A 20,221-nucleotide genomic window follows, 5' to 3' on the forward strand; every position below is an offset into this window, starting at 1 on the left:
CATCCACAGGTGTGTCTCCAGTTAGCATTGATGTTGTGAAACAACCAGTCAGAAACATACAAACAGATTACTTCATCGTCTAGGCTTTCCAAAAGTTGTTTAAAGGAATAGTATTTTTGGTGTATGGAAACTTACTGAATTTCAAGAAAGTAAATAAAAAAATCTAACTCCTCTAATTATTTTTGGTAATTTGGCAAATTTAAGTCAGTTAGTAATTCTAATTGACTTAAAAACAGAAATTTAGTCGGAGTTATTGTTAGGCAGTGAGGGTGATGTCTTTTAATAATTATGTGTACAGTAATTTGTCAAATTTTGTGAGATACTGAATGTTATACCAGACCAGTAAGAAGAAGTGTGGGTATAGTGAAAAATATGTTTAATACCTGCCTGAAGGTTATTTCCAAATTGTATTTTTAATCTGACAAATGAGCCTCATTGGAACCCTTAATTTATTGAATATAACTTGTTATATGACTTATTCATGTATTTATTTATTTTTGTTTTGTTGGGTTACATCTGCATTCAATAACTCATAGGTGTTTTTATTCTACAACTCCAGTGCCATCAGTATAATATAAATAAAATCCCAGATTTTCCAGGAGTTGACAAATGACACGGTAGACCTGTAAGTTCTCAAAAGAAGCTAATTTCATCTTCTGTTCTCTCTAAATCAAATTCTGAGGATTTTATGTGCTCATCTGTCACTTTGATTGACGTAACATAGCAGGTTTATGTGTAATTCATGGAAACTTTAACAGAAACATGAAAGTCTATTTGTTGCAAACAACAAACCAGATTCAAAACAAAGTCTGTCCAGCTACAGACTGAGAAAGCGTTTGGCTGATTCTGGTCATCCTTCTCTCCTTGCTACAGCTGCAGCAAATTTTAATTTGCCGCAGCTTTTTTTCATGAGAACATGCATGCACTGATGTGTGCGAGTGCCAGCCATTGCTGACAGGCAGATCAGCTCCTTCTGATCACATTGGCTCCAGCCCTCCCTTCCTTTTTTCCCTCCGTCTCCAGCTCCACATCTGGGTCTTTCTCTCGCTCACGTGTGCTGACAGACGAGCGGTGCTCTCTGAGCAGGCTTCTCTCCACGGCTCAACACACACACACATATAAGAACCACCACAGTGTTCAGCTTTAGGACCTGGAATGGATAGAATGGAAATTCATCTCCTTATCCCTTATTTTATGTAGGGTTAGCATTGAAAGCATTGTGCAGCAGTGTAACAGTTTGTTTGTGCTGTGTAGCTTCAAGGTGCAGTCACAGAAAAGGCAGGTGGTATTATTTTGATAGCAGGAGTCGAATGCATTTGACAGCAGGAGGTAAAGAGAGAGGCAGGAGTTGTGATGAGGGACTGTTGAAGACAGGATAACAGTGGAGGTAAAATAATGGTTTAATGGTCTGGTGAAGGGAAGGAGCAACACTTCTGTGCTGGCAGAGGGGAGTTGAAGGTAGAGGCAAGCAGGGGGAGCATGCGAGCAGGTAGACAATACAGGAACAAGTCATGCAACACCATAAGGAGCCAGAGCTGGCAATGGTTTATACATGTTAAAAGATGAACAGTCAAAGAGAAATTATAACAAAGAAGGAAGGAAATAACAGCAGGAAGAGTTTAGAGTAACATGGAGAGAGAAATGTGAGATACTCCATCTCTTATTGAATCTTTAACTACCGTTAGTTCCTGAACCACAACCGGCTTCATTAAATAAAGAAAGAGCCTCGCTGACCGTTTTTCATAAAATGTTTGCTCAGCTGTAATTAACTGAGTTGAGCAGCTGGTGAAAATGTTTGTCCTCATTCAGGGGCGATATTATGAAGTGCATTTATTCTTACACACACACACGCCTACCAGCTTTTCCTGTTTGATCAAAGAGAAATATTGTCTAATAGGAGAACATGAAAACTGACACTTTCCATAGTCGTTAAACCCCCAAAAAAAAAAAAAAACTTTATTTGGGACTCGGTTAGAATATAAAAATATTCCCCTGGACTTTTAGCATGGATATACAGTTGCACCCAATTTTTTTAACTCCCACTGCATATTAGATTTATTATCAAAATATATGAAAAAAATGTTCTGCCGTTGGCAATAAACAGATTGGAAAAGAACAAATGGCTGGGCAATAAATTGATTTTATCGATTAACTGAATTTTTCTGTTTTTGAAAGCTTAATTTTTGGAAAATCTGGATTTTTTTTTTTTCCTTCCCACCAACACATTTCTTGAGTTTTCAGAGTGATGTTAACCTACCCAGGAACTGTGATGACCACCATTTTATTTGACAAGCTTGTTTTTTAGATTCTATTTATTTCTACTGAGCAACACGATCACGTTTGGTCAGCTGGTTTTACGGCTGTAACCGAGCCACAATGGCTGGTGGAAAACACAAGTGTTTTGTTGATGTACCATCCAGAAACCACTTTCTGCGTTCTTGCCGGTTGTGCAGCACTTCTGCTTTTCAAAGGTGTACGGTTGTAAACTGTGTATCTGTTTGCAGTAATTTTCCTTTCTGAGGGTAAATGTTGAGTTAGGGAGTGTGGCCGGCAGCAGCTTGTTTGAATTCAAAGTGACAAGAGGCCTTAAAACAGCTCATTCTGAAATGACCAGACCAAGATCTCATTATCTAAGAACAAAAATGAAATGAATATGTTTTGTATATCCCGTACACATGTCTTAACCTTTTCAAGAAAGCATAAAAACTAACATTTAAGGAAAAGGATCCTCAGTCATGAATGGCTGCAATTGAAGAGCCAAGTGGTTAAAAACCTACATGAAGATTTGGTGGCAGCTAACACTGAAGTTACAGTTTTCACAGTGAAGCGTATGCTGAATGCTGAAGGGCTCTGTGTTTGACCTAAAAGAACATAAAAAATCAGCTTCAATTTGTGCACAGCTATATAAATAAAGCCAAGAGGTGTATTTATATCGTTTTGAGGGATTCAGTGCTGTGGAGCTATTAATTAACTGTGGAACTTTGTGAGCCTTTGGATCAGTGGCAGGTCTTGAGGAGCCAGATTGGGGTGTACTCTGAAAAGAACGCCATGCCTACGGTGAAGTTTGGTGGTGCCTCAGTGATGCTCTGGGGCTGCTTTGCTCCGTTAGTCGCTGGAGACATGAACGCTGGAGTCATGCAGGATGCTGTTCTGTATCTTTTAATTCAAGAATTTAAAAACTTTTAATGGTTTCTCGTGAAAAAGTGATCATATTTAAGTAAAAATGTGGAGTTGGTGAGGTATTACCTATTTTGATGAATAGCATTTTTTATCCAAATATTTTATTTTAATGACTTCCTAATAAACATACCGGAAGTAATTATATACTTCCTATTTGCATATAGGAAGAATATACATATACTTAGTACTAGTTAGCACTAATGCTAACTATTATTAGTTCCCCAACTTAAAACTAATACTACTACTGAATTAAATTTATCGAGAAGACCCAGAAAGTGTGGTTCAGATTTAAATCATTACATAAATTGATTCACCTTCAAAACTTTTCTGGAAAAATAATCACTATAACAGCATTGTCATTTAAAGAGGCGATCGAAAATGATAAACCTAAATCTAAAAATATTTAGAAATGCAAAGGTTTATAAAGTAATGTTTGCATGAACTGGTGTGAAAGTCACACAGTTTGTTGGCTCAAAATCTAATCTGTGTCATCAGTGTGAAGACACTGAGATCGTTATCTACTGCATGTTAGATATTAAGTGCTCAAGGTCACTTGAAGTCCCTCTTTAAATCTGCCATATATCTTTTTGATATAGCTTACACTTGCGTGTTTGATTGTTAATGAAGGTGGAGGATGCAAACAGAAGCACTGTAATTTTTTATAACATTCTTTTAAATTGGCTTCAGGCAGAATTACAGTCCTGTTGAGACAGAAAGTGATGGTGGAAGCAGCTGCTGTTGCAGACAGCGAAGGTTTCGTTTTTACACTTGGAACGAACAGTTAAGTAATCTACTCTGCGTGAACATGTCTGTGATGACTGGTTTTCTATTGGGGTAGCGACGGCTGACTGTGTGAGGGGTTTAATTTAGGTCTAAGGAAGTGTTCCTTTGTTGGTTTTTCCACTTCAAGTGATTCATTAGAGGAGCATTTACTGTTCGTTTGTCTGTACATGTTTGCACAAACTGTTGTAACATAGTTTCCCTTATATTAGTCAATTTGATTTGACATATCAAACTGGCTGAGTTTAGGTTGAATATGTTCAAATAAAATTGAATCACCCATCGCTGGAAACAATTTTCCTGTCAACATATTTTATTGTTTGAACTAATCCTTCATAGGAAAGTCAAATGTGTTTTACAAAATAAAAGTCCAATTAAAAATAATTATTACTCACTTGATGTTTCTTCTCCATTGCATCACTGGTTTCGAAAGCAGCTTTTTAATAGCCTCTTCTTTCTTTGTTTATGTGATGAATTCTGTGTATTAGTTTATTAGATTTGTTGTATATGAAGATATTGCTTCGAATGGTAGTAGATTAACAAAAAAGGTTCTTGTCTGATCTCATCAGCTGCGCTGATTGTGTGACTGTCGTTTTCGGATATTAGTGGCATGACATTGAGTTTTTATTGTTTTTGAGAATTTTAAGGAGTCAGCTCCCATAAAACAGATAACATGCTATTTCAAGAAAAATGCCTCCCCACTTTTCCTCAGGCGGGGGGTATTTTTTCCTGCTCGTGATGAGCCGAAAGTCGGTTCTGTTCATCTGGCTTCATTTAGAAGAAGCACAGTTTGACGTCGTGTTTCACTGAGCGAGAATAGGTTTCCTGCTGCGTGGGGATGAGTAACTCAATTGTTGTCTCCCTTGCTGATATGCATGAGTGATACCCCAGCAGACAGACACATACAGAAACAGAGACATATGAAGGAACATATAGATGTAGTTTTTTTTGGCACATAAACATGGAGAAATGTGACCGCAGACCTTCATGTGTTCATGCATCACTGAATTAATCACAACATAGGAAAACTGAGTCTCTCTGTGTGTGTGCTTGTGCGTGCGTGTGTGTGTGCATATGCTGAAGCAAGAGTCAACAACTTCTAACTTTGGCCTTTATTTGTAATTTTCCATAATTGTATTCTTTTTATTTCTTTATATATAATTTGCTTCATAGTATTTCTGTCCATTTTCTATTCAGTGATAGTGCATTACATTTAAATAGTTTTACATCTTAAGTGTTAAAACATTTGAACACAATTAAGAGCAGAACACAATGAAGCCAGGCAAAATTTCTACATGAACAAAGGGGTTGGGACAATTCTGACTGGGTTTTTTCACCACTCTTTCTGGTTCATTTAAACTGGTTGGCATATGCCTGGTTTAGGTATTTTCCTTTAGAAAAAATGATTGAACTTTTGGAAGACTTATAAGTTTTATTGTTGGATGGGATAATGATCCTTTTTGTAGCGCCAACTTTCAGCCATCTGACCCAAACTGATGTCGTCACATGAGAAGACTTTAGTTGAGATTTTCTGGAGTAAACCCAAAGCTGCCAAAAAAGCTGGAAAACATTTTCACTGTTCACAGTGAAGAGAGTTTGAATGTCAACATGGATAGAGGGAAGCCAATAAATAAATAAAGGCTTCTGAAAATCCCACACATTCAAACATGATGGAAACTGTCTTCTGTTAGATCACAGTAACAAAGAAAGCTTCATGGGTTCAGGATGACCTATGAACCTAATGAAAATCAGTAAATTTGTTGCTGTATTTAACTATACAGTGGTTAAAAGTTTTCGACTGTAACAGTTTTATCTCCGAAATGCTTGTGGCCAGTAGAAGTTGAAAGCTCAAAATGATCAAAAACTTTCTCTGTAATCTGTTCAGCCTTTCTGTTGTTTCTGAGGCTCAAAAGTAAAATGTTTTTTTTTTTTTTTAACTTAATCGGAATGAACTGGTTGCATGTATCAGTAACAGATGTACCTTCTTAGTTTCCTATATATTAGCCTGTTGCACATTTTGTTCTTCAGAAGACTTAATTCTTGTCTCCCTTGTTTTAAATGAAATTAAATGTAATTGGATGGATGGATGGATGGATATTAAAAAACTCATATAATTGGTTACCTTAGTTTCTTATTTTTGATGTTTACCGCAATTGCCAGGCATTTCTAGCACAAATAGGTCTTTTAGTTGTTGTGGATTCACTGACTGATGAGTCAAATTTCTGCTGTCAGTCAGTTCCTGTCACCAGCTGACTGTGTGGTAAATTCCCCGTTTATAGTTTTCCTGTCGTGATCAAATCCAGCTACTGTCCAACTTCTGTCCTGTTGCTTTCTTTCCAGACCTTCCAAAGAGCAGAGCACCTCAACAGACCGAACACCCAAACTACGCCTCGCACTCTTAGTTTCGGCCACAGTGACGGCCACAGTCGAGGGTCTCACTCCCATGCCCACAGAGACGCCGCCACCGGTTCACCCTCCACCCAGCAGACTCAGGGTTCACAACGACCTGCACACCAGGATAAAAGCCTGTCCGATGTTTCGGATGGAAGGGTCCCCTCCAGTTTAGCCAACACCCTGGAGCACATCATAGGTCAACTGGACGTTCTCACTCAGGTAAGCAGAAGATGTGGTGATCTGTAATGACAAACATGTGGTTGTGCCTCACACCAAGTCGCCTAAGAAGAAAAAAATATCTAGAAAACTCTAGACGGTTCAGCAACTCTGACAGATAAGGTTTTATTTCTTAAACTTATAGCAACCTTTCAGTTTTATTAGCAACCACCCTGTAGTAAGATATAAAGGGATGCATCACTGGTTAAATTACATGTAATATAGCTGCCTTTAGGAAAACTAAGCAAGGCAAAAAAAAAAAAAACAGAAATATACATTTCTACTTTTACTTTTTGCTCCACCCCAAGCTGGCGTCTGTTAAGGTCTCTGTAATCTTCCCTTTATAATAGTCCCATAATTGCTAACTCACCTCACTTCACACAGAAATCTTTGTTTTTTCTCCACTGACTCACCGTGCCAGTGTGTCTAGTTAGCCTCCACTCTCAGTGTGAGCGTCTGGTGAAGGCAAGGCACAGTGTGAAGCCTGAGCCTGCAGCACTAAAAATAGATTATCGAACAAAACAGAAAAGGACAGCAACCACTTTAAGCCCTAAAAGCTCTGCTTCTTATCAATTTGTGTTCTTTTAAGCACCACAGTTTTTTGTTACATCCATAAGTGGTTTTTTTAGTGATGGGCGATCACTAAAAACAACGAATAAGAGACGGAGGACATTTTAGACTCTTTCTCCAAACATCGAAGGACACGACAGATTTCAGGCTTTTGTCAGCATAATTTTAAAAAAGTAATAGTTGAAGCTGGTTTACCAGATTAATGGTAATAAAGCTCTGCTCTTGCTTTGGCCTTACACCTCTTTGCATGCCCTGATTTTGATTTGATTTTTTTCCTGCAGGTTTTTATTACTTTGCCCTCCATGGTTCAATAATAATAGCTTCCTACTGATAAGGGACCAGCCACCCACCAAGGTTAATCCTTAAATATCTTTTATTTAATTCACTCACCAGTGACTTTCCTTTCTCTAGACGGTGAGTCCTCTGTATGTGGAGATTTTCCATTGGTTTTAATTTAGTTGTGCCCTAAATGTGTGTGGTTGTTGATATTTATCAAAGGAAACCAATTTATGGTGAATTTATTCACTTGGGTCTTTTTTCACAAACTTCTGGAACTACCTTATTTTTTGGTTTTTAAAGGTATATTATGTATTTTCCAGTCATATAGTGCCATTTAAAAAAATGCTGTATCAAACATAACTTAAACGTGATTTGACTGTAATTTGATGACTTAAAATGCCTTCTGTCTCTTTAAGAAGCGCCTCCTCTCTCCAACATTTTTGCTTTCACCACTTCATCACAACAATGTTTCTCATTACGCCGTTGAGAACCAGTCTTAGAAACATTGAACTGGGCTTCCCATGTCTGTCTATAGCTTGAAAAATCACAGTTACCTTAACGAGAATCAATGTAATGTTTCGATGTCACAAGATTTCGCTCAATAGTTGCACCCCTACCTAAACTTATCTTTTACTATGTAAAAGGTAAGTTAAATAATCTGTATCAGGCATCAGACCCTGAGAAACACCACCCTAATTTAACAAATATATTTAAGTAGTTTAAATTTAAAGAAAGGTCATCTTAAGTTGTTATTAATAGTTCATGATTCCGTTTTAAATAATGCACATAGGTCTTAGACTCAACTCTTAACTGTGTTAAAATTGACTTAACCAGGATTTAACAAACAGGTAATGAAGGAGGAAGTGATCTGTAATTGAAAATCGACAAAAATCACGATGTGGTAAACCGTCTCAATAACAAAGTCTTAAATTTAACTCACTGAAACTTTCAGATACTTCCATACTTCCTTGACTTTGTAAACCTTTCTCTGACTCAGCAAATACAGACACAGTTTTCAACAAACTGGCATTTTTCTATTATAATGTTTTTTTTTCTGAATGCCAAGCAGTTGCTGAAGTCCTGGTCTAATTTAATCATGTTCAAGCAATGTTTTGAAATGAAACCTTGATAATTGGGTTTCAGTGGAGTTTGCTAAGAGAAATTAACTATAAAAGTTTTTCTCCTGCTTCATAAACATCACAAACATCTTTGAGTTGATTAGCTGTGGTCTCCCAGACAGTGACATATATCTGTGTAAAATGAATAGACGAGCTCACATGAGGGCAACAAACTTGAATCTACAGCAGCCAATTCACTCTTATGAATTAGTTTGGGGAAAAAATCAGACTCATTAGATCAGCAAAACTGGCCACTTGCCTCAAAGTTTTATTTTTAACAACTTCTCTAAACTACTTCCACCTAGCAGACTTGTTAACAAACTCATATGGGGAATCCATGTTACTGTGCTGCTGATATTAAGCAGCCATCAGGAGTTTAAATTTAGTTTGGTCATCTAAAAAAAAGATTAGGACCCAAATTTGTTACCAAGTAATTACATCCTTGGTAAACCTGCATAACATTGTTTTTTTTTTTTGTTTTTTTTTTGTTTTTTTCCATAAGTAAACTTTTGATGGTCCTAATAGACTTAATTATTTGGATTTAGACATGCATCTTTTGCTAGTAAACTAACATTTCATAAAAAGGTGAGACACATGATCGCTTCATTTTCTTCAACTCTGAGCTCCAGGCCAAAACTACTTAGATCATTAAGAGGCTTCATTTTTTTTCTTTGGTTGACCAGGATCAAACTTTTTATATTTGTTTCTCAGTTTTGTTCTCTTTAGTTTTTTTTTTTTATCTCTTTGTATCTCTTCGTTCTCATCTTGCCACATCCAGACATCTTTACTCTGACTTTCAGACTATTGTAACTTTCGTCATCCCAAAGTTATGCGACTTTCTAACAGAGGGCAGTAATGCTGAGGGCAACAGCTCACTCTATTTTTAGGAGCATAAAGATTTGGTTTCCACTCCAGATGAAAACCATAGGGCTGTATATTGTTGCTGGTGCCCCGGGGACACGTGCAGATCCAGAGTCGCAGACACAGACACCAATCCCTGGCTGTGTTGGGGAATGGGGAGCTGCAGCAGGTCGGAGAGATGAACAGGCTGGTATTGATCCTGAAAATGGAGACGGGCAGAGTGAAAGAAAGTTGTTGTTTTTTTTTTTTTTATAAAAAGGGTGAAATAACAGGAGACGTTATCTTTTTGAACTAACCAAATGAAAACATCTCAAAGTTGAACCCATTGCTGTGTTGTGGTAATGTTGCATTGTTTGATCATATTTTGGTTTCAACAACATTGTTTTCTGAGATCTTTATTACATGTTAATTACATCCAGGCCTGCACAATGTGTCAACTTTTTCTCACTGCTGTGATTTGCAACATTGCAATTACAAAGGAATGCAAAGACGCAATATTTAAAAAATATTGATTTCTATGTAAGCCTGAGTCATAGACAGTCAGTATCTCAACAATGTTTTTGTTATTCAATGCAATTAGATGTAAATTTCAGCAGTGTTTCGGTTTTGAAAGCTAAATATAGAAACTGAAAATGTCACTATAAAGTCCTCTTAGAAATCACTGTAAGGGACTACATTGTTTGTACATTTTTACCCAGATAATCTATAACTTATTTATACAGACTAATGGATTTCTTGCACCAGCTTGATGGAGCACTTTTAATTATTTCCAGCTACAATTATAAAAACAAATAATCAGCTAATGTCGCTGTTTTCTCTTTTAAAGAGATTAAAATATTTTCCAATCTTAACCTAATCTTGTTTATGTAATTTATAAAACAAACAAACAAAAAAAAAACAGCTTTGAGGCTATAGAAACGGGCCATTTCATGGTGATGAACTCTTCTTCTCCACTGTTATTTTTGACAGAAATTTAGAATACAGAAGCCAGATCACACATTCACTGAAATACATGTCTCAAGTTAAATGACATATTAATGGCTTCTGGGTGTGGAAACAAAACCAATTCCTGACTAACTTTGTGAAACCAGTTGGGAACCAGCTCTAACATCTGCTACTGGAATTGAATTAGTGGAAAACCCCTATATTATTATTTTCCTGAAACCTACCTATAAATTAGTGTAATCATTATGGAAACCTGGTATGGCATCTCTAAAGAACAGAGAAACAAAATGAGGCAAATTTAATAGCATAGGATTTGATGCAAAGCCATTACTGTCTTGAAAAGGCGAGGATTACTACACTACATTGTGGCTAAATATTTAGTCATGAAACAAGATTTTTGTTGTTGTGTTTCTCCCCACTCGGCTGCTTGGTAATTGCGTAGGAAGTGACTCATCTTTGCCGCTTTCCAGAAATGAGGAATGTCTAAATTACTCTCGCTGGCGCAGGAAATAACATATTGAAGATTTTCAGGTCAAGACATGCTGACATACTTGGATGTTTCTGTTGCCCCAAACCTGAACATCTTCATTTGTCTGGTTAAATTTACCACAGTGTTTGCCAAAAGGCAACGTTAGCTCAGAAAATAAGCTACTGTGTGTCAAAAATGGAGAAGGGATGATTGACACTTCTTTCTTAGAGAGAGTTAAACTAACTGCATCATCTTTTTACTACGTTTTTATTAAACCTGCACTCTAGCCAGTTTGTGTGGTGCACCAGTTCATTTGGCTGTTACCAGAAATAGCTCAGCCAAACACATGACAGCAACTCAGGTTGATGGTGAAGGCAGCTTACTGAAAAGCGGAGGACAAAAATGTCTTGTTGAGTTTAGAGAAGAATAAACTGACTTGTTTGAGATGACACCGAGGCAACGGATCTTAAATGACCTCTTCTTACAACTCAAGTATGCCGAATCCTCTCAGAATGCACAACATTCAAACAGTAGTCCCTGAATTTTGCATAAACTAAACAAAAGCATCCTTCCATAGTCGGATGTACAACTGAATTGACATGACGCCAAGATAAGGTCTCAGACAACTCTCCAGCAACTGGAGATTTGTCTGCATATCATAAAATCATGATGTGATCATATTAATTTGTGCTGAGGAGGAGCATCCCTCCCCTACGACTCTCCCACTCAGCTCCTCCAGACTAGCGACGGCAGCAATTAGCAAACACCTGATGGAACGATGCAATTGCTTAGATTATCATACGAGCTATTAAAGAGACAGAGGGCCAATTTCAAGGCATCAAATTGTGACGTCAATTTTTTTTTAAGTCATGTTTGATATGTACAGCATTTTTATAACAACTGAAGGTAAGATGGATATTTAACTGAGCTACAAAACGGCATTATGTGCCTGGAAAATACATAATACTGCCACTTTATGGCTTTTAAAAGCTAAAGAATATAAGTAAATGTTGAAAGGACTTAAAACCAGGACTCTGTTTCACTAGATACTGTCTCCTCTGGAAGTAGGACCTGGTGGCTCCTTTGATAAACAGGTTTAGATAGCCCTGTGCTGAAATGCAGAAGCACAAACGCACAACAAATGCTGTCAGTGTTGGATGATACTCAGAGGAAAAGTATGTTGTACTGTGATCTCACTACCCACACATGTCGGCCCTGGATCGGAAAACGACTTTCTTGTGTCGTCTGTGTGCAAAACAAGACGAGCTGCATACCGACAACAGAGACTCTTGCATTGCCGTCTCAAGCAGCAGATTTTAAAAAAAAAACAAACAAAAAAACAGCTGGATCATCTAGCAGGCAGAATCTCTGTTTCGAACATGTGTCTGCATTACCATTATGAAGTCATTACCCTCACTCTGATTCTGCGCGGCCCCTCTCTAACATCCATGTGTACCCTCTCTGGTCCCCGTCTTTCTCCACCCAGACGGTTTCGATCCTGGAGCAGCGGCTGACACTGACGGAGGACAAGCTCAAGGAGTGTCTGGAGAACCAGATGGAGATTGGACTGCATCTCCAAAATCGAGACGAAGGAAGAAGGTGGCCAAATCAACACTGTTGATGATAAAACAAGAAAAAGAAAAGACTTAAGCTGATGCTGCAAAGGCAACGCAAAAAAAAAAAAAAAATGTCGGCGTACAAATGCAGTCAAACAAGCTGCATAACCAAACAAATGCTTTCTAAGCTTTCCTGCTGATGCACAGGTTATTTCACTCACAGATATCAGAGGTGAAAGAGTTGAATATTAGAGAAGTTCCTCCACAGCAGTGCTGAGTGTGCAGACTGTTTTCTGCTGACAAAGGCCTTGTCCCCGTCTATACGTGCATATAATGTGTATGTGTGCGCGTTTGTGTGCAGAACGGCTGCCTGTAGTCAACCTTTATGATTCTCTCTAGCGTTTGCATTTCAATTTGCCAGGCGAAGACTGTGATTAAATGCTCAAACTTCCGTCACAACATGCATGCATAGAAAGAATTAAGCCATTATGGCAACTTGATAAATAATTAAACGTAGCAACAATTAAAGAGACAATGCAGTGCCTTTCATTTGTCTGATAGTTAGAAGATACTGGAGGCCTTGATGTATTTTTGGGAAGCTCCTTTAAACTTTTGTTTACATTTTAATTTTCTTGGTTTTGGGCTAAAGCGTTACAGACGGGGTCGGAAAAATCCTGGACAAATTAAAGAATGTGTTTTTTTTCTGTTCAGAATTGTTGACAGTCAGAAAATGTTTTAATTGCTTTAAAGTTAGGCTTTTCTTCAGAAAATCTAATCTAATTGTATTTTATTGTCCGTCTTTCTGTGCCTCAACCATTTATTCTCTGAAGTAATTGTTTTTGTTTCCTCTGTCTAAATAAATGTTTTACACCCTCAGCCTTAATTAGGAGGTTCTGTTTCGTAACAGTGAGGGCTGTTTGTATGCTGAGTCAAAGAAAATGTGTCTTCTGAACCAGATTAATGAAGTCATGGGTTACTTTTTACTGCTGCGGTCCTCTGAGCTGCAACACTTACCGGACGGAGGATGACTTTCCCGCTTTAATTGTCCCTAGAAGAGATGCTAAGATCATGAGCTGTGAGCTGTGTCATCAGGTGATCCCAGCGAGTAATTTCCAACCCTTGCTTTGCCAGAATCTGTCGAGTTATATTTTGCAAAGAACAGAAAGACACTAAAGGTGTGTTTGAATCCAAAAATCCTTATGTTTTACGCCCACAGCAGTAATTTTATTATTAGAAGCGTCAATCAAAATGAGCGAAAACTACATTTTTGGTCATGAAGTAACGGTATTCTCTGAGCTAAGCTTGAACAATCCATCTTATTTTCATCCGTTTCTTATTTTTTTCACGGGGTAATAATGTGCAGTTGGTTGGTGAGTCAGGATGAGTGGAAGGGAGGCGGGTGGGGAATCAGATGTGAGAACGACGCAAAGAAAATATTAACAGCTGTTCCTTTAAGACCCGACGCTGCCTCTGCACTGATGGAAAAAGAAGAAAACAAAACCGGAATTCTGGAGCTGTGCTGCCGGGCCCACTCTCTTCCTTCCTGTCTGGGGCCCGCGGACTCACACACACACACACACACACACACACACAAAATGCTCTCCAGCCAGAGAAAACAGCTCCCTTTGCTATGGGCCTCAACCAGACGGCCTGCCAGGAGCTCCGGCTGAAGGGGGCTGAAAGAGAAAGCTCAATGACTTGTGTGTGTGTGTGTGTGTGTGTGTGTGTGTGTGTGTGTGTTTGAGTTCTCTCATATGGATGCCTCTACAAGGACCAGGATTCAGTTTAAATCATGAGAGCGAGGAGATTATGTGTTAAGTGAGAAACGTCGTTCAAAGGTCGAGTTATTTTAGATTTTGGGACAAATTTTTCTGATTTCTCCTCCTAAGATTTTAGTTTATATTAGTTTTATCGGCTGACACAGTTCTGCTTAAGCCCCCAATAATTTGCGTGAGTTTCTAAGTATTGATTCTTGTTCATTTTAAGCTGTAATGTCAACTGTTTTTTTTTTTGTTTTTTTTTTCCCATAATTAAAGCCAGATTGTCGCTCATTAACCTCAACTCTGTGGTTCCAACACGCTTCCTTCTAAGATTTTAAATCGTATATGTCTGGTGCTGTAAAGAAATTGGGATAATATTTAGTTTTTTAGCATTTATGTCTCTACAAGATGCATTGTGTGATGTAGCTTTCTCACAAGTACCAATGTAGCTGCTTGGTTGTGTCTGTGGGAGAGAGAAAAAAAAATTGTGGGGAAGGCTGCTGGTTTATGTAGCCCATGTGTGGCCACATGCGTGTGTGTGTGTGTAGGAGGGGGTTGGTTATCCTATGAGGAGAACATCTGGATATATTTTCACTGGTGTGCTGTAGCTGAAGCTGCTTTTGGCCTCCTTTGGTGTGTGTTTTAGTGCTTTTCTAGTTCAGTGTGTCAGGTCTTTGCATTCGTTCTCTCCTTTTTATTGTTCTTCCTCGAACATTATGTTATACTCTGACCGTCTTTTGCAATAGAGATAACACCCAGTCCGCTGCTGGATGATTTATCAACAGCCTATCCGCGTTATTCGGCCAGAGTGTATTCTTAGAATCACATGTTAAACCGGCTTTGGTCTTGTACTTTGAACTGGCTGAAACACTGAAGTGTGCATTTTGTAATCCTTGCTAATAACAGAAAGGGAAGTTGTGGTTAAATGAAATAAGTGTTTCATGTTCTCTGCCTTCTGACTAATTTCTGAAGAACAGCCCAGAATTCAAAGAAACATTTTTACAAGTTTAAAGACGATTTTTTTTTCCTCCAATACTTCAAATATTGAGTAAAAACATACCTGAATACATGTATCATATAAAACTCAATTGCATTTTGTTATGAAACACACCACTTAGTGGGGATAGTGTAGAATATAACATTTAGAAAATAGTTCAAGCTGTCTCTTCCTAAAATGATAAGATAATCGTTTTATTAGCAGCTAATACTGAGTGATCATTTCCTTTGTAGTTTTGTAAATGGACAATGATGTGCCTCGCGCTTTAACCTTTATGACATTTTGTTCCATTACAGCAACAAACTTTAAAACTTTTGTGGGGATTTGAGGTCAAACTCTGAGAAGACAAATAGGACATATCTGTGAAGTGAAGTTTAATTTCTTCTGATAAAATCTAGTGTGGCGTGTGTTTGTGTTCAGATGACTTCCCTAAATCAAATCCAGTGTCGCAGAATTATTCAAAAAAGGTTTCCTGTGATAAATTTATTCCTGAGATCGGTGAAGCGAAGGCGTCAGAGGTTATTAGAGGAAGAGGAGCGACATGAAGACCAGCGGCCTTCAGTTTTAAAACTGGGTTATGTTTCCTTCTTGTTATGATTAGTGGTAAACGTAACATTTAGGCAGATGTTCTCCAATCGCATGGGAGCCTTTAATGTCTTAGGTTTGATTTTAAAGCAGAACGTTGAGGATGATATTTAAAGAATAGCCTGTTCATGATTTCTTGGTCCTAAAACTTTCTTTTAAGATTATGCTAATTTTCATAAATGTCAGAATAGTTTCACCTCTTTGTGAACTGAACAGATAAGAAATGTTATTAGTGGCGTTTTTTTTTTTGTTTTTTTTTTTTCTGAGAGGTTAAACATTTAATCCCTTCTTTCCCTCTGACATCTCTCCGGTATCAGATTTCCTTGTGGGTGTTTGCTCTTGGATCAGTTTAAAGGTTTGAGGGTTTTCGATCAACTTTGTGCAGTCCCACTAATGTCTTGTAGTAAATACTAATCCCCTCAGTGCAGCGTTTGCCCTACACATTAACTTGTCTTCCAGTTGCACAAGATCAACATCTTGAAAAGACATGAAAGCGAAGCAGCTGTGTTACTGGTTCGTAGTAACTTATAGAAACTGGAGCCTTTGTCCTTCTGTGATCAAACCTCTCCTTTATCCTCGTCTCTTTCTCCACCCCTTTTCCTTCTTGCTTTTACTACCCCCATGCTTCTCCTACGTTCCCCCCCTTTGAAACCGGGCCCTGCTTGAAAGCTGAGGTTTGGCGCTCTGCTCTTCAAGCCCACGCTGCAGCTTCTGATTCAAAACCGTCTTTTAAGTCCAGCCCTAAAGGGGAAGGGATCTTTTTTTTTTTTTATTCTGCCTCATCTGTCCTACTACTAGAGCCACAGTTTCTAGCTACAACCATAATAATGTGAAGTACCATGAATGCTCTAAAGTTACGTGCTGCCACTGCCAAAGCAACAAACACGAAACTAGGTTACGCACACTTGAAGGTGTGTAAAGGTGTGCTAAGTGTTTAAAATAATGACCTGCTCCACAGCGACCAAGCCCATAAAGCAAACCTGGTGATAAGTCAGAAAGCACCAGCCTCAAGTCTTAAAGCCTCGCCTCACCCAAACCTCACCTGGATCTCTAAACTTCCGACACACACCCATAATTTAAGACAACCAACAATGAACCGCGTCTGCTAGGCTCACAGGTTTTTGTGCCGTGTGCACAATGAGCTCACTGTGTTACATAAACACAAATCTAACATTATGACTCTGGACGTTACGGTTTTAGATACAAGAAAGTCATAAATTCAAAGCCCACTCCAAGGTCGGCCTTAATCCGGGACAGAAGTTCACAAATTAACCAGATAAAAGGGAAAGTTTATTACTAATTTTCAGAGTCAGGAAGAGTATAAGCTTATGTGTTTTCAGGCAGAATGTTTTTTCTGAAACCATACTCTGACCATTTATTTTTATCGTCAGAAAATCATTCATCTTTTTGGTTTATACAAGTTGATTTTTTTTTTTTTAATTACACAGTGGTAATCTGAACACAGCAGCATGCAGAAACCTGAGGAGGAGCTTCATGACTTTCATGTCAAAGATTTTTTTTATATACATTTTGAGAGCTAAAAAGTGTCGATAAAATAAGAAACATGTCTTTTTAAATATGTTTTCCTTTCATCACGTTCCGTAAAAGAAACTTTCATAAGAATAATCCGTTGTCTTTACTCGCTCTGCCTTGCAGGGGCAGAGAGGGTCAGAGGCGTGTGTTTCCAGCTGTTGAATGAAAATATTTTCAAGACTAAATCTGTCAGCATATGAATAATGTTGAGCTTCTCTGTATGTTTTTCAGTGCTTCAAAATAATTTCAGGTCAGTCTCTGAAAATAGAGTCCTGCTGGAATGATCTCTCCATCATTATTGAAAAGGCCTCAACGATGGCAGATGTCGCCCACTATAAATAATAACCAGAGGTTACTCAAAAATACCACTGTAACATATTTTTACTCAAGTGAAAATAAAAATTAGCCTTCCAAGTGAGGCAAAAATATAACGTATAAATTGTGGACTAACATAAAAAACCTAAACGTCTCAGCTTTGACTCTCTGCACTCTGTGCTTCTCCTCCGATGGAGGAAGCTCATTTTTCTGATTGTGTCTGAAATCTCGTTCTTTCTGTTGTGATCCATCTCTCGTTAACATAGGATTCAGATCATGAACCCTCCTGTAAATAGACAGGTTCCACATTTTGGCTCGTCTCTTCTTTACGGGACACTCATAAATAAAAACAAAGCCCAGAAATACAGAGACCAGTCCTTTTGACTGCCTTTAAAAACTTGATGTTATGTAACAAAATGAGCAGAAACACGTCCAGACATTCAAGTCAAATACTGAAGCAAAAATGTTGACGTTTTTTATGTCTGTTTTAATGTTTTATTTTATAGCTGTGCTGTGTCACAGTTTCAGAAATGACGTGGATATATAATAAAAGGGCACCAGAAAAAGAAACCCCTTAAACATTTGCAAGTTGTTTATCGTTTTTGGACGTATTGACCACTTATTGACGCTGGTTATAAACATCCAGCTCACAACAGCAGCCATGCAGCCCAAATAAACATGTCCGTCATCGAGAACCAGGACTCTGCACGGCTTCTTTTTCGGCTTCCTTTCACTCCCAATTTTCACATCTTCCCCGTCTCTGTTGTCTGGCTGTATTTAAATTTAGATTAAATCAAACCGAAAGCTATAGAAAAGCCGCCTTCTTATTCGTTTTCAGCAGTGATGTGTCGATGGGCTGTTCCGCCACATTTCTCGGTTGAGCTGAGCTCGGGCATCGGGAAGAAAAGTGAAAGAGACGGAGGTAGATCAGCTCGTTAAAGTGTGATTTGGCCACCTTTGACCATCTGTCTTTATGGCCCTGACTTTGAGCTTTCACTGTGATATAACGGGGTGAGGTTTGCAAGTTTATATGCGTTTCATATGAGTATGAAAGAGAGAAAGATGGGGAGGTGAAGACTGAGTTAACATACGATGAGTCACCTCAGTGGGTTTACAACCCTGCCTATGTAGGTACAGTGTGTTTGTTCTGCATGGGGATTAGATACACTAGGCAGGGTTATGGTTGCTTTATACAAAAGACTTCAATGCCCAGTGAAGAGAGTTGTTGGTTTGTCGTGTTGGTGCTGCGATTGATTAATTACTCTTGCAAGCTGTGAACAAATACTTTAAATGTGTTTTTTTGTAGATAATCCAATCTGAGAGCAGCAGAGGGATTTTTAGGGCATGTTTGGTGACTCATTTTTATGGTGGATTTCCTCGGTTAACGTTTCTGTTGACAGATTGGTTCATACACCTCATTCAAACCCAGCTTAAGGCCTGTGCTGCTCTTGGCCAATATATTTTATTTCACTGTTGCTGCTCTTCGTTTTGATCCGTAGTTTTCTGTGATATCGCTGAGCTTAGAATCTGACAGGGGTGTACTTTTTTATTACTTTGTAAAATGTCGGCTTTTACCACAATAATGTAGAGTTTCAATTATGTAAAATAGACTTTTTATATATATATATATTTATATCACATTCCTGATCTGCTGAGAGGATCAGATCAGAGCTGACCATTCCTCCATCCAGGGCTTGTATAAGTCAAGGTTTGAGAAAAGGGCAGCTAAAACCAGCGCAGACTCCACACATCCTGGACACAAACTGTTTAGGCTTTTACCTTCAGGTCAGCACTACAGAGACGGTTTGTTTCCCCTGGCTTTCTCTCTGATGAACACAATGAACATGTTACAGCCAGAGCAGTCAGCTAGTCTACTGTGAAACTAAATATTTGTACAACCACAAATTACCTTCTTTTTTTTTTCTTTGTCTTTATTTATAAAACAAATGGATGTAAATACACATACATGTACATATAGTTCTTTTTCTTCTTAATTTTATTTATTTAAACAATATATATATGTACTAGACGCTTCTTTAACTTACATAATTTAAACAAAACATGTTATTGGACACTGCAGTACATTGAGTTTTTTCACTGTTAGGTAGAAGTAATGCATTTTTATAAGTGTTTCAACTTTGGGAAAGTGAGATATAATTAAAAGAACAAAGAATTTTAAGCTTTTCAGGACATAGAATGATACAAATGTATTTTAAAAGTATATTTTTTGCACTTTAAAAATATATTTGTTTTATATATAAGGTAACTTGAATTAGATTACTGCTAAACCTTTAACAGAAGTCGCAATGTTTTTTTTATTATTATTATTATTCTGGCGTCAGTGGTTGTTTATGTCGGATTTATTAAAAGTCTGAAATTAAAGAGCAGATATGTGACGCGTTTCTAAGGCTGTTTTATGTGCTGAGGACGTGATGTTTGAGGGTAAAGGAAACAGAGGAGGAAATGCCAGCGTTTGTGTGGGAGACGGGTGGCCCCTCGTTCTGTCACTAAGGTGAGTGGGTTTAAACCACAGTCTGCTGCTTTAAAGAGACCACAGACCAAAAGGAAATCTGGTCTGCAGAGATGGTTAAAAGGAAGATTAATTATTTGATTAACCGCGTTGATTTATACGGGATAAAGTACGGCGAATCCTGTGAAACGAG

The 20,221-nt window shown here is 38.1% G+C and overlaps 1 protein-coding gene across 1 annotated transcript in view; it reads left to right on the top strand.

Annotated features, from left to right (window-relative positions):
* poc1a (POC1 centriolar protein A) overlaps positions 1 to 13,251 on the top strand; it is a 32,025-nt gene extending 18,774 nt beyond the window's left edge. The window contains exons 10-11 of the mRNA XM_015031865.1: positions 6,301 to 6,573; positions 12,299 to 13,251. Coding sequence (XP_014887351.1) covers positions 6,301 to 6,573; positions 12,299 to 12,433 — 408 coding nt within the window. The 3' untranslated portion in view covers positions 12,434 to 13,251. The remainder of the gene's footprint in view (positions 1 to 6,300; positions 6,574 to 12,298) is intronic.
* The last annotated feature ends 6,970 nt before the right edge of the window (positions 13,252 to 20,221 follow it).

This window comes from Poecilia latipinna, unplaced genomic scaffold, assembly GCF_001443285.1.
Source record: "Poecilia latipinna isolate Pla-1442-1.1 unplaced genomic scaffold, P_latipinna-1.0 Scaffold221, whole genome shotgun sequence".
NCBI classification, from domain to species: Eukaryota; Metazoa; Chordata; class Actinopteri; order Cyprinodontiformes; family Poeciliidae; genus Poecilia; species Poecilia latipinna.